At 43.2% G+C, this 19,025-nt stretch overlaps 1 protein-coding gene across 1 annotated transcript; it reads left to right on the forward strand.

Annotated features, from left to right (window-relative positions):
- Positions 1-4,700: 4,700 nt before the first annotated feature.
- CRLS1 (cardiolipin synthase 1) lies at positions 4,701-19,025 on the forward strand. The gene is made up of 7 exons (XM_075596007.1): positions 4,701-5,396; positions 7,717-7,854; positions 8,123-8,252; positions 13,567-13,652; positions 14,370-14,438; positions 18,355-18,446; positions 18,728-19,025. Exons 1-7 carry the CDS (start codon positions 4,905-4,907, stop codon positions 18,813-18,815), a joined length of 1,095 nt encoding a protein of 364 aa, XP_075452122.1. The 5' UTR covers positions 4,701-4,904; the 3' UTR covers positions 18,816-19,025.

The following is a 19,025-nucleotide window of genomic DNA, read 5'->3' on the forward strand; positions in this document are numbered from 1 at the left end:
TTTTGGACAATCTTTCTTGCTCTGTCTCAAGCACTTTATAATGTGCTTATCTTCTTCGCTAAACTCCATTTTGTAACTGTGCACTTGATTCATTCAACCATTCAACCTACCTTGCTGACGTGAGGCACGCATCACCCAGGGACAAGCTGCTGTATTGTGAGTACTTACCTGTTCACTCCATATGGTCATGTTAGTTTTGCAGGCTGTTTTATGGGGAGGGTAGGCATGTCCATTATGGTACATATATAGGTCTGTCACCAACCCATAGACACCTATGCATTGTTTTTTCTGACTGGAGTTTAGACAAACAGGTTTCAAGAAAGTCTTACATAGCTCTGATTATAGCTGATTCCCAATGAGTGATTCACAAGTGAACATTATTACACTGATGTTATGGTGTAATTGAGCCCTGACTCAGGGACTGGTTCCCTCAAACCTTACACTTCTATAAAATGTTTCCTGATAAAGGATGGTCGCTAGGAGGATTGAAAAGACGAATTCGTATCGTTGAGTAATCGGTGCAGCTGGATCAACGCTTTATCGATTATGCGATCAGACAGTGGTGGTCTCGTCTTCAGGCGCGCGTTTCAGCAGGAGGATATTTTGACCACAGAACTCAAACTTTATAGTAATCTTAGTGTTTCAGATTAGATTACAACACATTTACAAGCTATGAAGGAAAAACTCCTATTTCTTAATTAACATGGACCTACCGCAGTGTATGTGGTACTTGTTGACATAATACAGTGGCATTCATTTAGTTAATATCGGTTGATTATCGACATTGTGCTTCTAATATAGTCTTAATCTACATAACAGACCTACAAATGTGCACATTTTCATGGGGAGTGATCGATAAATATATAAGATATGATGAAAAATTTAAAGAATCCCCTTTGAGGCTGAGGGGGCCCGAGACCCTGTTAATTATTTACGGAGCAACATGTGGCCTATGGTCAGACGGCTGGAAGAATACAAACACAGTATGGTTGATACAACTCGTTTACTGATACCTTACGGACTCTGGTACCTTGTGATCCTCAGGTAAGGATCTCAACACACAGTATCTATTGGTTATTTCACAACCCCCAATAACGCTGCGTGGGTGTGAATCGGTGTCAGTGGTGTAGTAGTCACCCTATCCTGGGTATGTTGGCTTGTGATGGTGCCGGCACACCGTGGGAAATTGTTGTGTATTGAAACGGTTGCAGGTCTGAAAAGGATGCTTCGGTATTACTTTGCTTTTATAGCCATTGTGGGTCCACTCCAGCGGCGCTTGATCTCTCGTCCACGTCTGGAACTGTAGTGCTCTGCTGCTACCACGTGCATTCCCTGTAAACCTCGATAGTGATAGCACTCAGGTCTGTGCAGATCTGATGCAGTATGGCTGCCTGCCTCTTTAAAGCTGCAGTTCAGTCAATATCCTGCATGTGTGTGTTTTTTTTTTTAATAAATCAGTTCTGTACTGTGAGAAAATACTTGTAGCATTTTCTTTTTTTTTTTAAAAACAACTTTGAAAGACAATTTTTTATGTATTCTAATGTAACGAGCATTTTTGTTTCTATAGCAACCCTTTAGAAAGGCACAACCCCTTCCTTTAATGTAACAGGCTCTGGCACACCCCTTTGTGAGTCCTGCCCCCACCACAGCCGTGCACGTGCATGAGCACAAATGTATCAGTCATTGCCTGGTCACATGATCTTCCCCCAGAACTGACAGAGCAGCAGCAGAAAAGGAGTAGCTCAGAATTAATTAAACCTTATTCCATTGCACGTGTGTAGTTAATGTTAAATATTAACAACTCATTTAAAATCAAATCTGTATATATAATACTGTAAACAATATGTATATTTAATTTTATGTGAATGTGTACAATTCAATGTGTGTGTTATTAAAATTAATAATGGCTTGTTCTTGTATAGCGCTGCTAGTTTTACATAGCAATTTATACAGACATTTTGCAGGCACAGGACCCTGCAGAGCTTAGGTGTGTATGTATGTGTTTGTATGATATAGATATATATGCACACGCACACATATATATGCGCACACGCACACATACACAAACATGCGCTCACGCACACATACATGCGCACATATACACGCACACAAACATGCGCACATATACACGCACACAAACATGCGCGCACGCACGCATAAACATGCGCACACGCACACATAAACATGCGTACACGCACACAAACATGCGCACATGCGCACATATACATGTGCACACACACATACATACGCACATATACACGCACAAACATGCGCACACGCACACATAAACATGCACACATATACATGCACACACGTATACATGCGCACATGCACACATATACACACACGCAAACATGCGCACATGCACATATATACACACACACACACACAAACATGCACACGTATACATGCGTTCACGCACACATATACATGCGCACACGCACACATATACACACACACAAACATACATGCGCATGCCCACACGCACACAGATACACACACACACACAAACATGCGCACACGCACATACATGCGCACATATACACGCACACAAACATGCGCACACGCACATATACATGCGCACACGCACACATATACATGCGCACACGCACACATATACACACAAACATGCGCACACACAAACATGCGCACACGCACACAAACATGCGCACACGCACACATATACATACACACTGTGTGTGCGCATGTTTATGTGCGTATATATTTATGGTATTGTTTGACCTGAGGAAGAGGAAAACTCTTGAAAGCTTGTCCCATGACAAATTGTTGGTCCATATAAAAAAAAGGTATCAATAAATACTGAAGAACTCATATATTCTGGTGTATGTATGTATGTATGTATGTATGTAATATATATATATATATATATATATTTTTATATATACTGTATGTATGTATGTATGTATGTATGTATGTATGTATGTATGTATGTATGTATGTATATATAGCGAAGGTCAGCAGCCGGCGGCGGAGGGAGAGAAGGACGGCATCCTGCAGCGAAGCTCGGCAGCGGTAGAGGACAGCAGCCGGCGGCGGAGGGAGAGAAGGACGGCATCCTGCAGCGAAGCTCGGCAGCGGCCAGCAGCAGTGGTGGCGGAGGGAGAAGAAGGACCATGTAAACGGGACAGGAGCGGGGAGGAGTTACGCTGTAGCAGCGGCAGACACCGGAATACTTCTGTCAGACCACTGACCTCTATCTAGACAAATCACCCAAAAATCTACTTGCCCCATTGTCCCATCTTTTAAAAAAAATGAAATAAATTCCTAGTAAGAACTAATAACATTTGTTTTTGACATAACCGTTTATTTATTGTATTACATTTATACTTTACTACAACTAGTCCTTGTTACTGTACATAGTTCCTTAATAATCTAGTAAAAAAAAGCCAGATATAAATGAGTGAGGGAGAGGGTGGGTGACGGAGAGGGTGGGTCGGTGAGGGAGAGGGTGGGTGACGGAGAGGGTGGGTCGGTGAGGGAGAGGGTGGGTGACGGAGAGGGTGGGTCGGTGAGGGAGAGGGTGGGTGACGGAGAGGGTGGGTGACGGAGAGGGTGGGTCGGTGAGGGAGAGGGTGGGTGACGGAGAGGGTGGGTCGGTGAGGGAGAGGGTGGGTGACGGAGAGGGTGGGTCGGAGAGGGAGAGTGGGTGACTGGGTGGGCGGGAGAGGGTGGGTGGGCGGGAGTGGGTAGAGGGTGAGTGGGTGAGTGTGGGCGGGCGGGAGAGTGAGTGTGGGTGGGCGGGAGAGTGAGTGTGGGTGGGCGGGAGAGTGAGTGTGGGTGGGTGAGTGTTCGGGAGAGGGTGAGTGTGGGTGACTGGGTACTTGTGGTGACACACTAATATACACACACATATACACACACATATATATATACACACACACACACACACACACACACACACACACACACACACACACACACACACACACACACATATATACACATACACACATAAATATACATACATACATACACACACACACATATATAATCACACATACTCACCACCTTGCTGCCACCACTGCTCCGGGACACAATCCCAACCCCCCCCCCCCCCCCCACGGGGGCAGCGCAACCCCCCTGCATCTCCCGCGCGGGCAGGGAGGCAGGCACAGGGATCGGAGCAGAAGTGAAACACATCTCCCGCTCCCCCCTCCCCTCTGGCGGCACAAGCCCCCTCCATCTCGCGCAGGCTGACAGCCACAGGGATCGGGCAGAAGGGGGCACCACACAGCGGCAGATCGGGAGCGAGCACACGTCACTGTGAGACTCATGAATATTCATGAGTCTTCCACTGACTGCCGGAGGCAAATTATAAACAAATCCCAGCTTTAAAAATGTCGCCAAATTTCGCCGATCAATATATGGAGAACGGATTGACTGACAGCTATACAGTTCTTTAGGTAAATAGAGATTGCACACATGAAGCTATTGAAGTAAAAAAAAAAAAAAAAAAAAAGACTGAACTGCAGCTTTAAAGGCTCATCTCCCTCATAGTGCCTCCTCTTCCACAGTTGTTATTATTGGCTGCTCTCATGCCATCACAGTCACATGCACGTTATATGTAAAATCTATTTATCGCCTTTTAAATACTTTTTTTGGACGGGGATTTTTTATTTTATTTTTACCTGGAAAAATGTGGAAGCACTGCCGAGGAAGCACACACGCAGACACACACTCCCATACACACTGTCATGGAAATCACGCACTGACAAGCCCGGTTGCATCATGGGTTAAATCTGTTACCGTAAACCTGTGAAGCGTCGTAAAGAAAGGATTTGGGGGGGGAAGCCGCAGCTACTTCAGATTGCATGGGGAGGCTGCGCGGAGCCGTGACCCGCCAGTACAGCGCCCAGCAGTCTGTGAGGCCCTGAGAGGCCGCCATGTCGGCGCTCGCGCAGTTGCTGGGCAGAAGTTCGTTGGCTGTGCTGAGCTGCTCGGCGCGCGGGGCTGGCGCGAGCAGACCAGGCGCGAGGAGGACGGCTGCGGCGCATGGGGCCGCTGGCCACTGGGAGCCGGTGTGCGCGTGGCCCGTCGCCTGCCTTACTGTGACGGACTCCGGTGGGTGGTGGGGCCGGCAGAGGCGCCGCCGCGCGGATGGGACGGCCGCACTACTCGCCCAGGACTGTAACGGGCACGCGAGGGAGCGGCGGAACACTACGATCACCGGGGAGATTTGCATGGAGACCCGCAGGCTGTTCTGCTGTCTACCGCGCCGGGTCTGGCACTCACCCCAGCGCCCCGGGAATCTCTATGTGTGGGGACCTGGCGGCAACGGGGGGATCCGCCACAACAGTGGGAAGCCTGTACCGGAGGAACGAAGGCCGCCCGGGCATGCAGAGGCTGGCCCCGCAGAGAGAGGCCTGTCAGACCTGGTAAAGGAGCCATGTAGCCCCCTAATTACACTGGTCCGGGTCACCACAACCCGCCTGCTTATTTACAGATCAGGATCATAAGGCCGCGCTTATAGTGACAGCGACGTCGCGTCAAAACAAATGCATTGCCGCCGGCGCGTGCGCTTATAGTAAGCGTGACGCGATGGCTGGAAGTCATCTCAATTTGATTTTTCCAGCGATCGCAGCCTGACGTTGTCGGCACTATAAGTGCATCATTGTGGCGCGCCCGGCGGGGGGGGGGGGAGGGGGGTGCGTGCACAGCGCTAATCGCGATCTGCGGTCTCAGGAGAGAGGGAGAGGTTACGACGGGAGGGTGCGTGTTCGGGTTTTTGTGGGGGGCGTGGCCATGACCTCACGCGGCTGGTTCGCCCTCATTGGCTGAACCGCCGGCGGGGGCGTGGCCACGGCTCCGTCGCAAGTTACACACAATTTTTTTTGTGTGTGTGGAATCTTGCCGTACAGCGCGGCTGCTTAATGTGCGCCGACGCATGTACTCGGCCCTGAGTGACTAGGGGGCCGGTGTTTGTGCGCACAGTGCACGCCGAGGCGTGCGCTGTGGCAGTCACTGGGACCGCAGCCTAAGTCCACGGTGTAACTAATAGGAGGGGATGGGCCACACTTGTTGAGGGAGATCTTGGTGGAAGTCTTGAGAGATATTAGGAGTTGGGTCATTTGGGGTGTTAGGAATGGTCCATGTGATCTGACACACAGGGCTCAGTGGGGTCACTGCCCTGAACACACGTGTTAGGCTGCGTCCATAGAAGGACAAGCAGCGCTGAGCCGTGCGGACGCTCCGCGCTGAGCCCTGGCATCCTCAATGAAGATGTCTTTAGAGGGGGCTCACGTGAGCGTCCGCAGGCGTGCTGAGGAGTTGGATTTTTCAGCCGACAGCCAAGCTGTTTTTCAGCGCGCTGTCGGCTGAAAACATCCAATCAGCATGAAGCAGCGTCAACGGCGCCGTGACGTTGACGTCAGTGCGACGTCACTGCCCCGCTTCCTGATCGCGCCCGCTGGCTCGCCTGCTGAAGCTGTGCGATTTCATGCACAGCTTCAGCAGGCGAGCCTCAGCGTCAGCGCTGTTAAGCACTGCTCCCCCCCTCTATGGACGCAGCCTTACTCTCACCATACTGAATAACACGTGCAAGTTTATTTCTCAGACATTTGAGATGAAAATGTAAGGGCTTTTTAAAAACTTCCATTCATAGGCATTGGGGCGAGGGAATGCTTTCCAGGGAGAAATGTAATACACTGACCTTTTAGATGTTAAAATCTCCCTCAATCATCAGTCATGTCATTCATCTCCCTTGTGTCACCAGGATCTCGCTCAGCAACCAGGGCACATTAACCTCCCGGGGGCAGTTACTCCCTTTCTTATTATCTGATATTATGTTTGTTTGCACTTATATTACAGTTCCATGTATTGTCTCTTTTGTTAAGTGCTGCTTGCACTGTTGGTGCTCTGTAATTACAAATGTACATACATTAACACACATGCTGGCAGGTGCAATGACACTGACACCGTGGAATTGTCATACAGATGTAAGGCTTCGGCCAGGCAGGGAACGGGCGCGCTCGTGCGCTGCACACGGCCGGGCGATTTGTGGCTGGCTAGGCGCGCGCTTGCCTGGGGGCGCGGCCACGAAGTCACGGAGCTCGAACTGCTCACGTGACGCGCTTGCGAGCAGCAAAATCTAATTTGCTTGCTCTACGAGCCGAGCAGGCGCTTGCTCACGCTGGCCACACAGATTGCCGCAATGTGTTTCATCGCGACCAGCGTGAGCCCGCACGCTCAACGCTACCCTGGCCGAGGCCTAATGGTGATCAGACAGTGACACTTTGTTTACATTTCTCAAATTATTATACAGTACTTGCAATATAGCAAAACAAAGTAGATTCCTCTGTTGAAGACCACACACAGTGCTTTCTTAATTGTTATTAATATTGCATGTTCCTGGTAGCTCAACTACTTCCCCTTCCTTTTATTTTTAAAGGTATTTGGGGTTAACATTTATGGCTAAGCAAAAGTACATTTCGAATTGACTGTTCTTGATGCGTAAACATTTTGTAATACTATTTAATTTTTAGAATAATCTTTTTTTATATACAGTGTTTTTAGATGCTGAATTCAATTTCAATAGTCGGTGCTTTACAACTGAATGTGTAGCTCTTACTCATTTGTAACAATGGATTATTTTCTGATAATCAGTTCATTGCACTATAAAATTAAAAAAAAAAAAACATACAGCATGGTCTCAAATGTCTTGCATATCAAAACTAGTAATCCTCTTGAATTTTACAGTATGAAAATCCATGGACAATCCCAAATCTGCTGTCAATGACTAGGATCGGCCTGTCGCCTGTTTTGGGTTACCTAATTGTATGTGAAGATTTTAATATTGCACTTGGAGTTTTTGTTCTTGCTGGAATAACAGATTTGGTGAGTGTTTTTTTTTTTTTTTTAATTTTTTTTATTATCTCTTTGTACAACTACAAGCTAAAGGAGTATCTGGTATCAAACCAGCAAAATAGGAACTAAACCGCACAACACAAAAGAAAAGAAAACCATGTTTATTATAAATCATAATGAAGATATGCCAATGTTTCAGCCTTTATGCAACTATTCAGGTTTTGGGTGCATCTAGTGTTAAATTATTCTTACTTTGCTAAAGATATTCAGTAATTCATTTTTACCCTTGTATTTGTAGTTGGATGGCTTCATAGCGCGGAACTGGGCCAATCAGAAATCTGTATTAGGAAGTGCACTTGACCCATTGGCGGACAAAATACTCATCAGTGTTCTGTATGTTTGTCTAACATATGCAAGTCTTATTCCAGGTAAGAATATACAATGCTACTGTAAACAGGATGCTGCTTCAACTAAATTAACATGTAACATTCTTGTTTAATCCATACATGTATTTTACTTCTGATTACCTTAAAACAACAGCAGTCTAGATATGCACCATGCCATAAAAGTAATGTGTGAAAAGCATTAAAGTTCAATACGAATAAGGGTAAATGCTGTACCCCAAAATCAAATGGAATAAAACCAAAGATGCAATAACCGGTGCTCCTGTACTTGAACGATAGGCTGTATCCAATCCAATACATGTAGCAGCTGAAGGAACACAGGGCACATGGATTTGTAGTATTCAAACTAATTTATTAAGCCAAACACAATGTTTCAACCGTAACGGTCTTTGTTTGGCTTAATATATTAGTTTGAATACTTCAAATCCGTGTGCCCTGTGTTCCTTCAGCTACTGAAAAGCTTTAAAACCAGATCTTTTGCTTACCGGCTAATATGTTTTTTGTTCTATTATTTTACGGCAGTTAGTGGTATGAATCCAGAAGCAAATAATCAGTTTTTGGCTACAAATGCCATAACTTCTCCCTACCCCTTTTGTATCTAAAGTCCTCTCTCACCTTTAAACCTTTCTCACTCACAGGCCCACACCTCTAGAGTGCCCTTCCCAGTGACGTAGCTAGACATGTTCGGGCCCCCGGGCAAACATTTTTTTCAGAGCCCCATTATAAGTGAATGTATTCTGTAGATTCAAAATTAAATATACCGCACACATATAAATGTAGATTAAATATAAAATATAGGTTACTTATGTACTCACCATTTATTTTTAAGTCAGAACTTCCGTTTCCGCACTTTTCGCTCAGCAAACACGTCAATAATGGGACCCATTAGGCTTGAGAGCGTGGAAAATGTATATGGGGGCGGACATTTTTGCCGCCCCCAAATTTTGCTGCCCTCGGACAGTGAGGGGGTAGCCAGGCTCAATAATAAAAGTTAAGCCCACTTGGTTACACCTAATCCGCGTGTAAAAGTCCTAGAGTGTCAGCTCTTGGACCCAGTTGTTGTATATGTATCACTGAGACTGTGTAATAATTATGCGACAATTCAATATTTTCTGTTTTTTGCATTTCCAGGGGTGCTGGGCAGTGGAGTTTGCGAGGCTGTGAGTTTAATAGTGGGTTTTGCAGAGAATCTTTAATCAGATTGTTGCTATGTAGCGGGGTTCCTGAGTTATGGGGCACCCCAGAGATGTACCCGGGAATCAGGTAAGATTCTCGGGAACATTGAAGCACAGTGCTCCCGCAAAATCCTACCCTGGGAACGTTCGTGTGACTCACCGCCAGGGTTTCCTGGTTCAGCACAGGCTGGAAAAGTAAAGCGGGCATAGGGGATCACGGTATCCCCAGAACAGTCCTGGGGTCCCTAGTATAAGGTGGGATGCCCAGACTATGCCCAGTCACCCTGAACCTGGTATAAGGGTTCAGGGGGAGCTCCAGCTATGTTTAAAAGCTGCAAGGGGGTTTTATTGTGTGGGTACCGTAAAGTCAGGGTTATGCATTGTGCCAGGAATAAGGCTTATAAGAATAGGGAACACATATTTTTATTCTATCCCTGCCACCGGACCCAAAGACTTCTATCAGTAAAACACACACACATAAGCAAGAGTTTTTTATTAAAGGTTTTTATTTAATAAATGTGAATGCTTATAACCATGTACAGTATATCTGTGACTGTGGGATTCCATGTCCGTGGTTCCGAGAGACGTGATGGCTACCAAGCTTGTCGCCACTGGGTCTGTTCGGAGTCCGGACTGGAATACCTCAGGGATGCCAAGGTGTTAGAACAGGAGGAGTACTGCACTTATACTTGAGTACTTCCATCCTGGGCTATCCGGCAACCATTTGCCCTACCCTAGACTCTGCGGAGCCTGGACAGCGGGTGGTCTCGATATGCTAACAGGCATAGGTGCCAGGTTGGCGCATGCCCCATAGCAGAGTCCTAATCGGTGCCCACCCGGCTTCAGAATAGCGACAAATCGGTGATAGGCTGGCAGCAGAATTCCCACGTGCTGATTGGTTGTAGTAGTTTCTGAATGGGACTCTGAAACCCATAAGAAACCTTGCAGCCAATCAGGACCTCAGATTCCAAGCACCAAACCATAAGCGGCAAATTCAAAGATGCTCGGTGAAGAATAGACGGGAGCCGGCTTCAGAGTTTTTGACTATGTTCTAAGTCCCGCTTTTTGAGGACGTAGCGGTCGTGGCTGGGATTGCATGCCGAATTGCGTTCCAGGACTTTCGTGAGTACCACCCGGTCATTGGAAGGGGCTCCTACAGAGGTAGTTTGTGACAATTTCGTTTAAAGGAAGATTTTATTCGTTAGCCCCGTTCCCAGTGTGTTAACAGTGTAAATTGTGTTACTTTGTGTGTATGTCAAATGCTGGAATAAATTACAATTTATTTTACTGCTGTCCTGTTCAATCTGATGATCCCAGTAGGAAAAGGTGTTAATAACCCTGGTCTCCCGTGATACTCATTTTCCAGTTGTTACTTTTATGTCTGAAGCGCTTATTCCCATTATGTGTTATTTGTTATTTATATTATTATGTCGCGGGCATTACTCCTGCGAAGCGCTATGTACATTAATGGTGCTATATAAATAAAGATATACATACACCTGTAATTCTGTTTTATTGTTGCATCATAAATTACATTACAAACCATACATAACCTTCAATCACGTTACATTTGGGTAACAATATATTATGCAGAAAGTAGGTTGCCTTTCAGAGTCCATTGACCCATAAAGTTGTATTCTTTGTTTTTTGTTAACTAATATTTTGTTTACTTCCATGCTCATTCGGAAAAGATTTGTACTTGTATAAACCTTCAAGGGGAAATTACAGAATGGGATTTCACTCAAACATTTAGCAACTTTAATTCAAAAAAATTTCTGAGTAAATCTAATAGTTGTTTTTAAATGTATCCCCTTCCTTTTTTTTTTTTTTTTTTTTGCTTCAAACTTATATTTTTATAATTTTCACACACAGGGGGAAGGATACAAAAAATAACAAGGGGAAGGGGGAACAACCATTTTGTATCAAATTTCTTGCAAACAACAACAGTCACATTACATATCATACAACATTTGGTAAACACATTATTGTACGTTCAGCACTCTCATATCCACTCTCCTTCCGGGAGCGCACCCCTATCCAGCATCCCAAGGATCCCAGACCCTCTCTTACTTCCTGGTGGTATGATTCAGAAATAAGAAGTTTCTCCATTAATTGGACGTCATTGACCCTTCTAATAACCTCTCTTCTGGAAGGCGGGAGTGTCTTTTTTCACGCCGCGGCTACAGCGCATCTAGCCGCCGTTAGAATATGCAGGATCAATCTGTGTGTGGTGATTCACATCTTCCATGGGTTTAGCCAAAATAATTGGGTTTGGATCTAGCGGGATTTTGATATCCGTCACATCTTTTTATTAATTTCAAAACTGTCCTCCAGTACGTCTGGATTACTGGACAATACCACCATATATGTGCCAAATCTCCTGTTTGTCCACAGCCCCTCCATCATCTATCCGAGGTCCCCGGGAGCATCGGTTTTAATCTTTTGGGGGAATAATATAGTATAACAATGTTATTTTCTGTTTTTGTTACCGTACTTATAGAGGTTTTACCCGCATTCTCCCATATATCATCGCAGTCCTCCATCGCTATTTCAGTCTGGAAATCCAGAGCCCACTCCCTTCCTTTTTTTAAATGTTTATATTTGTATAATGCAGAGCTGAACATGGCACTAGTTGTAGAAAATGTCTAAGCTTTGGACCTTCCACTATCTTCAACAAACCTAATAATGACAGCCTTTGTCAACACTGATTCTACTATTTTCAATATCTTAATATCTTAAAGTGTTTATAAAGCTGAGGGAGTCAGACTAATGAATCTCTGTTATGATTCACACAGCAGTTTGATTCAGTAATTACCATTGTTTTTTTGTTTTTTTAATTTTTACAGTATTTGCAGAAGTGACGTATTGTGGGCTTTGATCTACATTGTCAGAGGAGTTGTCAGTCAGTGAGTGGCTTGTGTAGAGTATGCAGCATACTACAGTATACCCCAATTAAGAAAAACTTTAAATCTTTCCTTGTAAGGTGTGTGTGTGCGCGCTTAATATATAAAGTAAGATCTAAATATCAATAAAATACACAAGTTGAATAATACCCTTTGTGGTTATCCTCTGTGTGCTGGATCTCTGCTGTCCAACTGTCACTTGTGGTGTCATTTATGGCAACGGCAGAAGAGGGTGTTTGAAAAGGGCATCATTTTAATATAACGTTTTATTTTAAAAGGGAGTTTCTCTACCAGTGATGCAAAAGAACCATTGTTACAAGTACCTATTCTGTCAGATCATTTAGTTGCATTGGAGCCTCTTCATTAAACTATGATATTGCGACTGCTAAATTGTCTGAAAACCGAATACAATTTGATCATTTAGAATTATCTATGCTTCAAATCGCCCAATTTGACATTTTGTTTGCATGCACTTATTGATGCAATATTGCCCAGAAAGTCACAGGAGGAAGATTGTGACTAATTTAGGAGTAGCTTGGTTGCGTTTACATTCCCAAACCGCTTAGTCTATACTTCATGTGATGAGACGAATGATGCCAGGGAAATATGCTAATAAAAATGCCTTATTTGTATATTTACCAGGTATCTCACGGGTATCTTCTAAGGTCTCATTCATCACACTGGCGCGCGCACTAACACTGATGCACACGTACATACACAAGACCCTTGCGTGATACAGGGGGTCTGGGTTTTGTGTGATGCCATGAGGTGGGGTTGGGCTTGACAGTGAGGAGGGGCGGAATCTGCCTGTTGGTTGAATGAGGTAAAATAAAAGTTTTTTTTTTTTTGTTTTTTTCCCTTAAGCATGCATAGTGCTGCTAGTTTTACGTAGCGCTTTACAGAGACATTTTTCAGGCACAGGTCCCTGCCCCGTGGAGCTTACAATCTATATTTTTGGTGCCTGAGGCACAGGGAGATAAAGTGACATGCCCAAGGTCACAAGGAGTCGACACTGGGAATTGAACCAGTCCAGTCAGTGTCTTTTACTCACTGAGCCGCATTGAATCTTCTGTACCATATAACTACTGAGTAATGTCAAACACATGTGAGTTAAATTGTTTTGGGGGGGATACTGCATTTGGCTTGAAATAACATGCTCTGATCTAGTATAAAAGCAACCAAATAAAATATGGTTTTGTTACATTTTATATATTTTGTCCACAACTTTATTTAATCAAGGGTCCTTTTTTTATTTTTCAGTGCCTCTGACAATCATGATCATTTTAAGAGACCTAGTGTTGATTTCTGCAGTTTTTTATGTACGATACAAAACTCTTCCGCCACCAGTAAGTAGATATTAAATTATAAAACAAACCTTTTTAAAATGCCATACAACGTGTTATGCCTTTATTTTCTTGCAAATCTATGTTGCCAAGAGTCTTTTTAACAGGGATTTTTTTTTTTTTTTTTTTTTTAACAGTAAGCGGAGGCAATCCAAGCTGCTTTTCTTGCTCGCTCGATTTGAGGTGGTGTCTCTGGAGCTGATCCCAATTAATTTCAGCTCCGGGGCCCCCCTACTTCCAGAGATACTTGCCTCCGTAGGTGGCGCCGGTAGCCGCTCTGCTCGACTGTGGTGACGTTTCTCCAGTGGGCCAATAGGAAGCCGTGACATAATCCGGTGCGGCTTCCTATTGGTCCACGTGACGCAGGAACTTTAAACGGCAGAGAGTTTCTGGCACCCCCTACAGAGGTCTATCACTGGAAGCAGGGGGTCCCCGTAGTTGACATTAATGTGTTTCAGGTCCGGAGACTCCCTACTTCAATCCTATGTTAAAAAATAAAATGTAAAAAAAGCTGCTTGGATGGCTCCTTTTGATACGTTTTGAATGTTTTTCACTATTATAGAAAAATGTAGACTTTCAATTACTTGATCATGAAAAAACAAAATACTTCATTTTTATTTGATTCTAAATAGAACTGTATGAAACGTATTCTATTTTGATTCCAATGTATTTGTTTAGATTCTTTATTACAAGTTGATTTTCGTTTTGTTCTTTCTACAGAGAACAGTCAGTAAATACTTTAACCCATGCTATGCAACTGCTCAGTTAAAGCCAACGTTAATCAGTAAGGTAAGGACTCCCTCTCTCCACCTTCAACCCTCAAACAAATTGTGAATTGTGCTGTTATCAGGTTTACACATACTTCTCCCAGTGTTCAAGTCTTGTCCAGGGAACAAAATGTGCAATGAAGTCATCTTAGCTTCAGAAAACCAATAGAAAGCTGCAACAGTATTGGGACATGAAGTTACAACTTTCTGTTGGGTAATGCCTGGTCATCATTTTTGTTTTATTTCCTTTCTTGACTGTAAAATTATTTATTTTATTTATAAAATGTAGAGGGGGATTTATTTATAAAAATGTTTTACCAGGATACATTGAGTGTTACCTCTCGTTTTCAAGTATGTCCAAGTATTTCAAGGATTGATGCAATTTGTCATATTGGTGTTAGGCTGCGGCCACGCGGTGACGTCACCAGCTCTCCAAGCATGAGCGCTCGGCTGTCCTAGCTATATCGCAAGCTGAGCACGCTCGACAGTCAGTTTTTTGTTTATCGAAGGGCCGAGCATGGGTGAGCGTGTGTGCCCGCGCGTGAGCGTGGATGTGACAATCCACATTCACTGAGGTAAGCGTGCTCCGCGCCAGCGGGGACTCCGCCTTAAGGATGCAAGTGTAGGGACTGTAATAAATCTTTAGATCTTGAGGGACAGCTAGGTGTGTGTTTACCATGTAATTCAATTCATTCATTTATTATGCATTAAAAGGGTTCAATCACTTTGTTTCTAAAGGGTAGTTTAAAGAAGAGGTTTGGAATAGTTTTTTTTAGTGTGTTTGTGTGAGCTGAACCATGTTAATTTTAGCCCTGAAAACCCCCTGCATCCCGAGATACTTACCTCTGTGTAGTTTCTGCCAGTTGCATCCCCAGCTGGGTGAATAATACGTAGGCTTAAATCTTCTGTGACATGGGAGCCAATAGGACAGTCTAGGACATTTGGTCGCGACCGCTTCGCCACGACTCACCCTGCCGCCGGTCGCTTCCCCTTCCTCTAAAACCCCCTACCCTAATTGCAAAACCCCTTAAATTAGTCCCCTACCCTAAACGGTAATAAAACTCACCTTAGAAGCAGCAGGGTTTCCAGCGGCAGACGGTGCGTTGGTGGCGAAGCGGCAGCCGCTATTTGGTCACAGCAAACTGTCCGCGTCCAAATGTCCCATTCCGCTAATTGGATGCCGCAACGACATCTGTCGCGCCTTCCTATTAGCCCACGTGACACAGGGGACTTAAACCTCCATGAGGCAGTGGCCTCACCTACAAATGTAAGTATCTTGGGAACCGGGTCCACAGAGCTGAAAGTAACACGGTTCAGCTCCGGTGCCCCCCTGCTTTTGATGGAATTCTGCTTTAATGATTTAATTATCACAATACTCTGAGTACCAGTATTAAAGTTGTATTTTTGCATGTATATTTTTGGTGTTAATGGAGGAAATTGCCATTGTGAACTACCATGGATCCCTTCCACTATCTACATACACCCTGGCATGCAAATGAGATCATTAATGCAAGTCTGTTGTGCATATATAATTCTAAGTAATTTGGTTGTTAAATTGGCAAAAATATTGCACTGCAGTATTATTTTCCTAACGCCAAATATTGCCAATTTAACAACCTGGCCATAAAGCTCTCTGAAGGAGACTCAGAATCTGAGAGCTAAACAGGTGATTTTGAAATAAATATATGAGAACCACAAAGATGGACCAGTAACTGAGTCATAAATATAATAGGAGCTTCAAAATATAAACGAGAAAAGTCTCTGGGGCAGAGATGATCATTGAACATTTTTGGTAATTTTTTACTTGTACCTTTCATTTGACCCCGTTACTTTTTTGCTTTAATTATCTTGTAGCATTTTTTTAAGCTCAGGTTTGAGATAGATAGAGTTGATAAATAAGACTTTGATGGTTCAGGTTTGTTGTCAAACAGCATAGTATTGGTTCATGAAGTCATGAGTCTAAGTGGATGCAAAGAAGTGAAGTTTGTTAAAGATTTAGTATTTTACTTTGATACCTCCTGCTAAAGTGGCAGATCCGTTCAATGTGTCATAATAGAGCTCCCTTGTTCCTAACTATTCCTGAAGATTTTTTTAAAGCGCCTTGTCTTATTGTTTTAATTCCACCCCCCCCCCCCTTCTTAAGTCCATTTTTTTCCTCGTTTTTATGGGACTTCCATAGAAATGTACTTGAAATTACTCGCTGCAGTTTGCAAGTAAAAATCCAACCAATGGTTCATGAAGAATACATATATATTCGCTAATAGCTAACAGTGGTCGACAAATCACCAAAAAATCTACTCGCCGAACAAAAAAATCTACTCGCCACCTAGTACCACACGTGTGCTGCTTGGGCCAATAGGAGCTCGCCACGATGTTAAATCCACTCGCTCGGGGCGAGCAAATGTATAGGTTTGTCGAACACTGGCTATGCATATTGATAGTTTCTTAATGGTAGCACTGTGTTCTTTTTTTTACAATAGAAATTCCTGTATAGACACTATTGACCTAAACATGCCATACATTTAAGGTAGTATCTACTTCCCCTTATTCAAATATCAATTCCCATTCCATACAAAAGTTAATAAATAACTGCATTCTTAAAAAGTGAAATTTAAGCTGGTAGGGTCAGTTTATAAATGAGTCGTTATATGCAATATTTTAGATTTGAGCAATATTTGGGATATTTTATTACTAATAGTAATATTTATTACTAGTTAACATTCATTAATCAACTAATATTACTACAAATTTTTATTATTTTTTTTTAACTCCTTTCTTTATTGAAACTTATATGGTAAGGGTACAGAAAAGAATAAAGGGGTGGGGTGGTGGGGGTAAACAAACATTTTACAATTCAATTATATGCACAGACACATCTTCTCAGAACAGTGCACAAGTCTTTTATAGTAACTTACTTAGACAGACCTGAGTATTGTCCTCTTCGTTAAGAAAACAGACAGAAGATAGAACTCACCTGTGTATTCTAAATATGCCCTCAGGTTATTACAAGTTGTGAAACCTCCCATGGGTGTGTTGAAATAATACTGTTGATATGGACATCCTGTTGAAGAATGATCTCTGGAGACTGATTATTAGCAGTATTCAGAATCCATTTTGTCTGTCTTATCGTGTCTTATAATCATTTATTTGTGCTGTGTTCCTACAGTAAATTCATATCTGTGGGAAAGTATGTGCTTGTTGCGAGTTTGTTTCGCTAGAAGTACACTTTCAAGGCCAGTCCTATGACTCAATGCACAAAATTATAGTGATAAAATGTATCTTAACATACCTTGTTGTTGTACTGAGCTGTTTGTACTTATTTTAGTGACCTTTAAGATGATAGGTTTAGAATAGGGAGTAGTCATTATATTCTGCCTAGCAGCCTATGTTATACAATGAAAATATTGTGTGTACGTAAAGCCTGCTTTGGTCCTCCCCTTGCAGAGTCTCTGACTTTTGTGTATGATCATACTCTATGCTGTACAGGCAATAAACTTCTCATTAACCAAGACAGTGGTGCGTAAACTGGGGGCGCCAGACTTTTCTGGGGGGGGGGTGCGGCTGTTACAGAGGCCCCGCACTGAGAGCGCTAGGCCTTTGTAAACTTGCTTACCTAGCTTCAGTCACGCGTCCCCTTTGCAACGCGGTGTCAAATGCCGCCCGTTGCCATGGAGACATGACGTCAAATGATGCCGCGGGTCAAGTGACGTCACATGATCCCGCAGCGTCATATGACACCACATTAGAGGTGAGGGGGAGGGCGCGACCCAGAAGGATAGCAGGCAGGGGGGCACAGCGCAGGAAGTTTGCACACCCCTGCTCTAAGAACCCGTGTTTGCTCTTATCTATGTGAATTTGCAAACGACAGGTGCCACACACATTACAACTATTTTAAGCACCAACTTTCACTAAAATGTTTTTTTTTTGTTTTTTTGCAGGTGAACACAGCAGTTCAGTTAATTTTGGTGGCAGCTTCATTGGCTGCTCCCGTCTTCAATTTTGTGGACAGTATCTATCTTCAGACATTATGGTAAGTTGCAGAATTCTTTGCTGGTTTTGAAAGACAATTTGTGTCATTTAATTATTAAATAATAAGTTATGTTGTGTACTGAAGAAGAAATTATTTCAGTAAACGGATAGATTTGTTGATGAGAAACTAATGTGTATTCAATACAATTATTCATAGATTTTAATTCAATCCATAGGAGGTGATATTAATATATTCTATGTTCTGTTACGGGTTTATTATATAGGTCTAAAAATTAGAAATATTCCTAATTAACAAAGCACTTTTTTTTATTTCTCCCACAGGTGCATCACTGCTATTACAACTGCTGCTTCTGCATATAGTTACTATCATTACGGACAGGAAACCGTGAAGATTTTGAATAACAAGTAAATGTTGCAGGAGAAGAACACGTTATAAAATGATGGCTAAAATCTACATTGACTAACAGACACTAATAATCAAAGAACTTTTACAATTATGTTCCCTGAAACATTGCAAATCTCAAACTAGAGTAATCGAAAGTTTGATTACGTTATTTATACACTTATTATTCAATATTTGAATTTGGTGCAATAAAGATGGTGAATTTTTAATTCCTTA

This window comes from Ascaphus truei, chromosome 4, assembly GCF_040206685.1.
Source record: "Ascaphus truei isolate aAscTru1 chromosome 4, aAscTru1.hap1, whole genome shotgun sequence".
In the NCBI taxonomy this organism is placed as follows: Eukaryota; Metazoa; Chordata; class Amphibia; order Anura; family Ascaphidae; genus Ascaphus; species Ascaphus truei.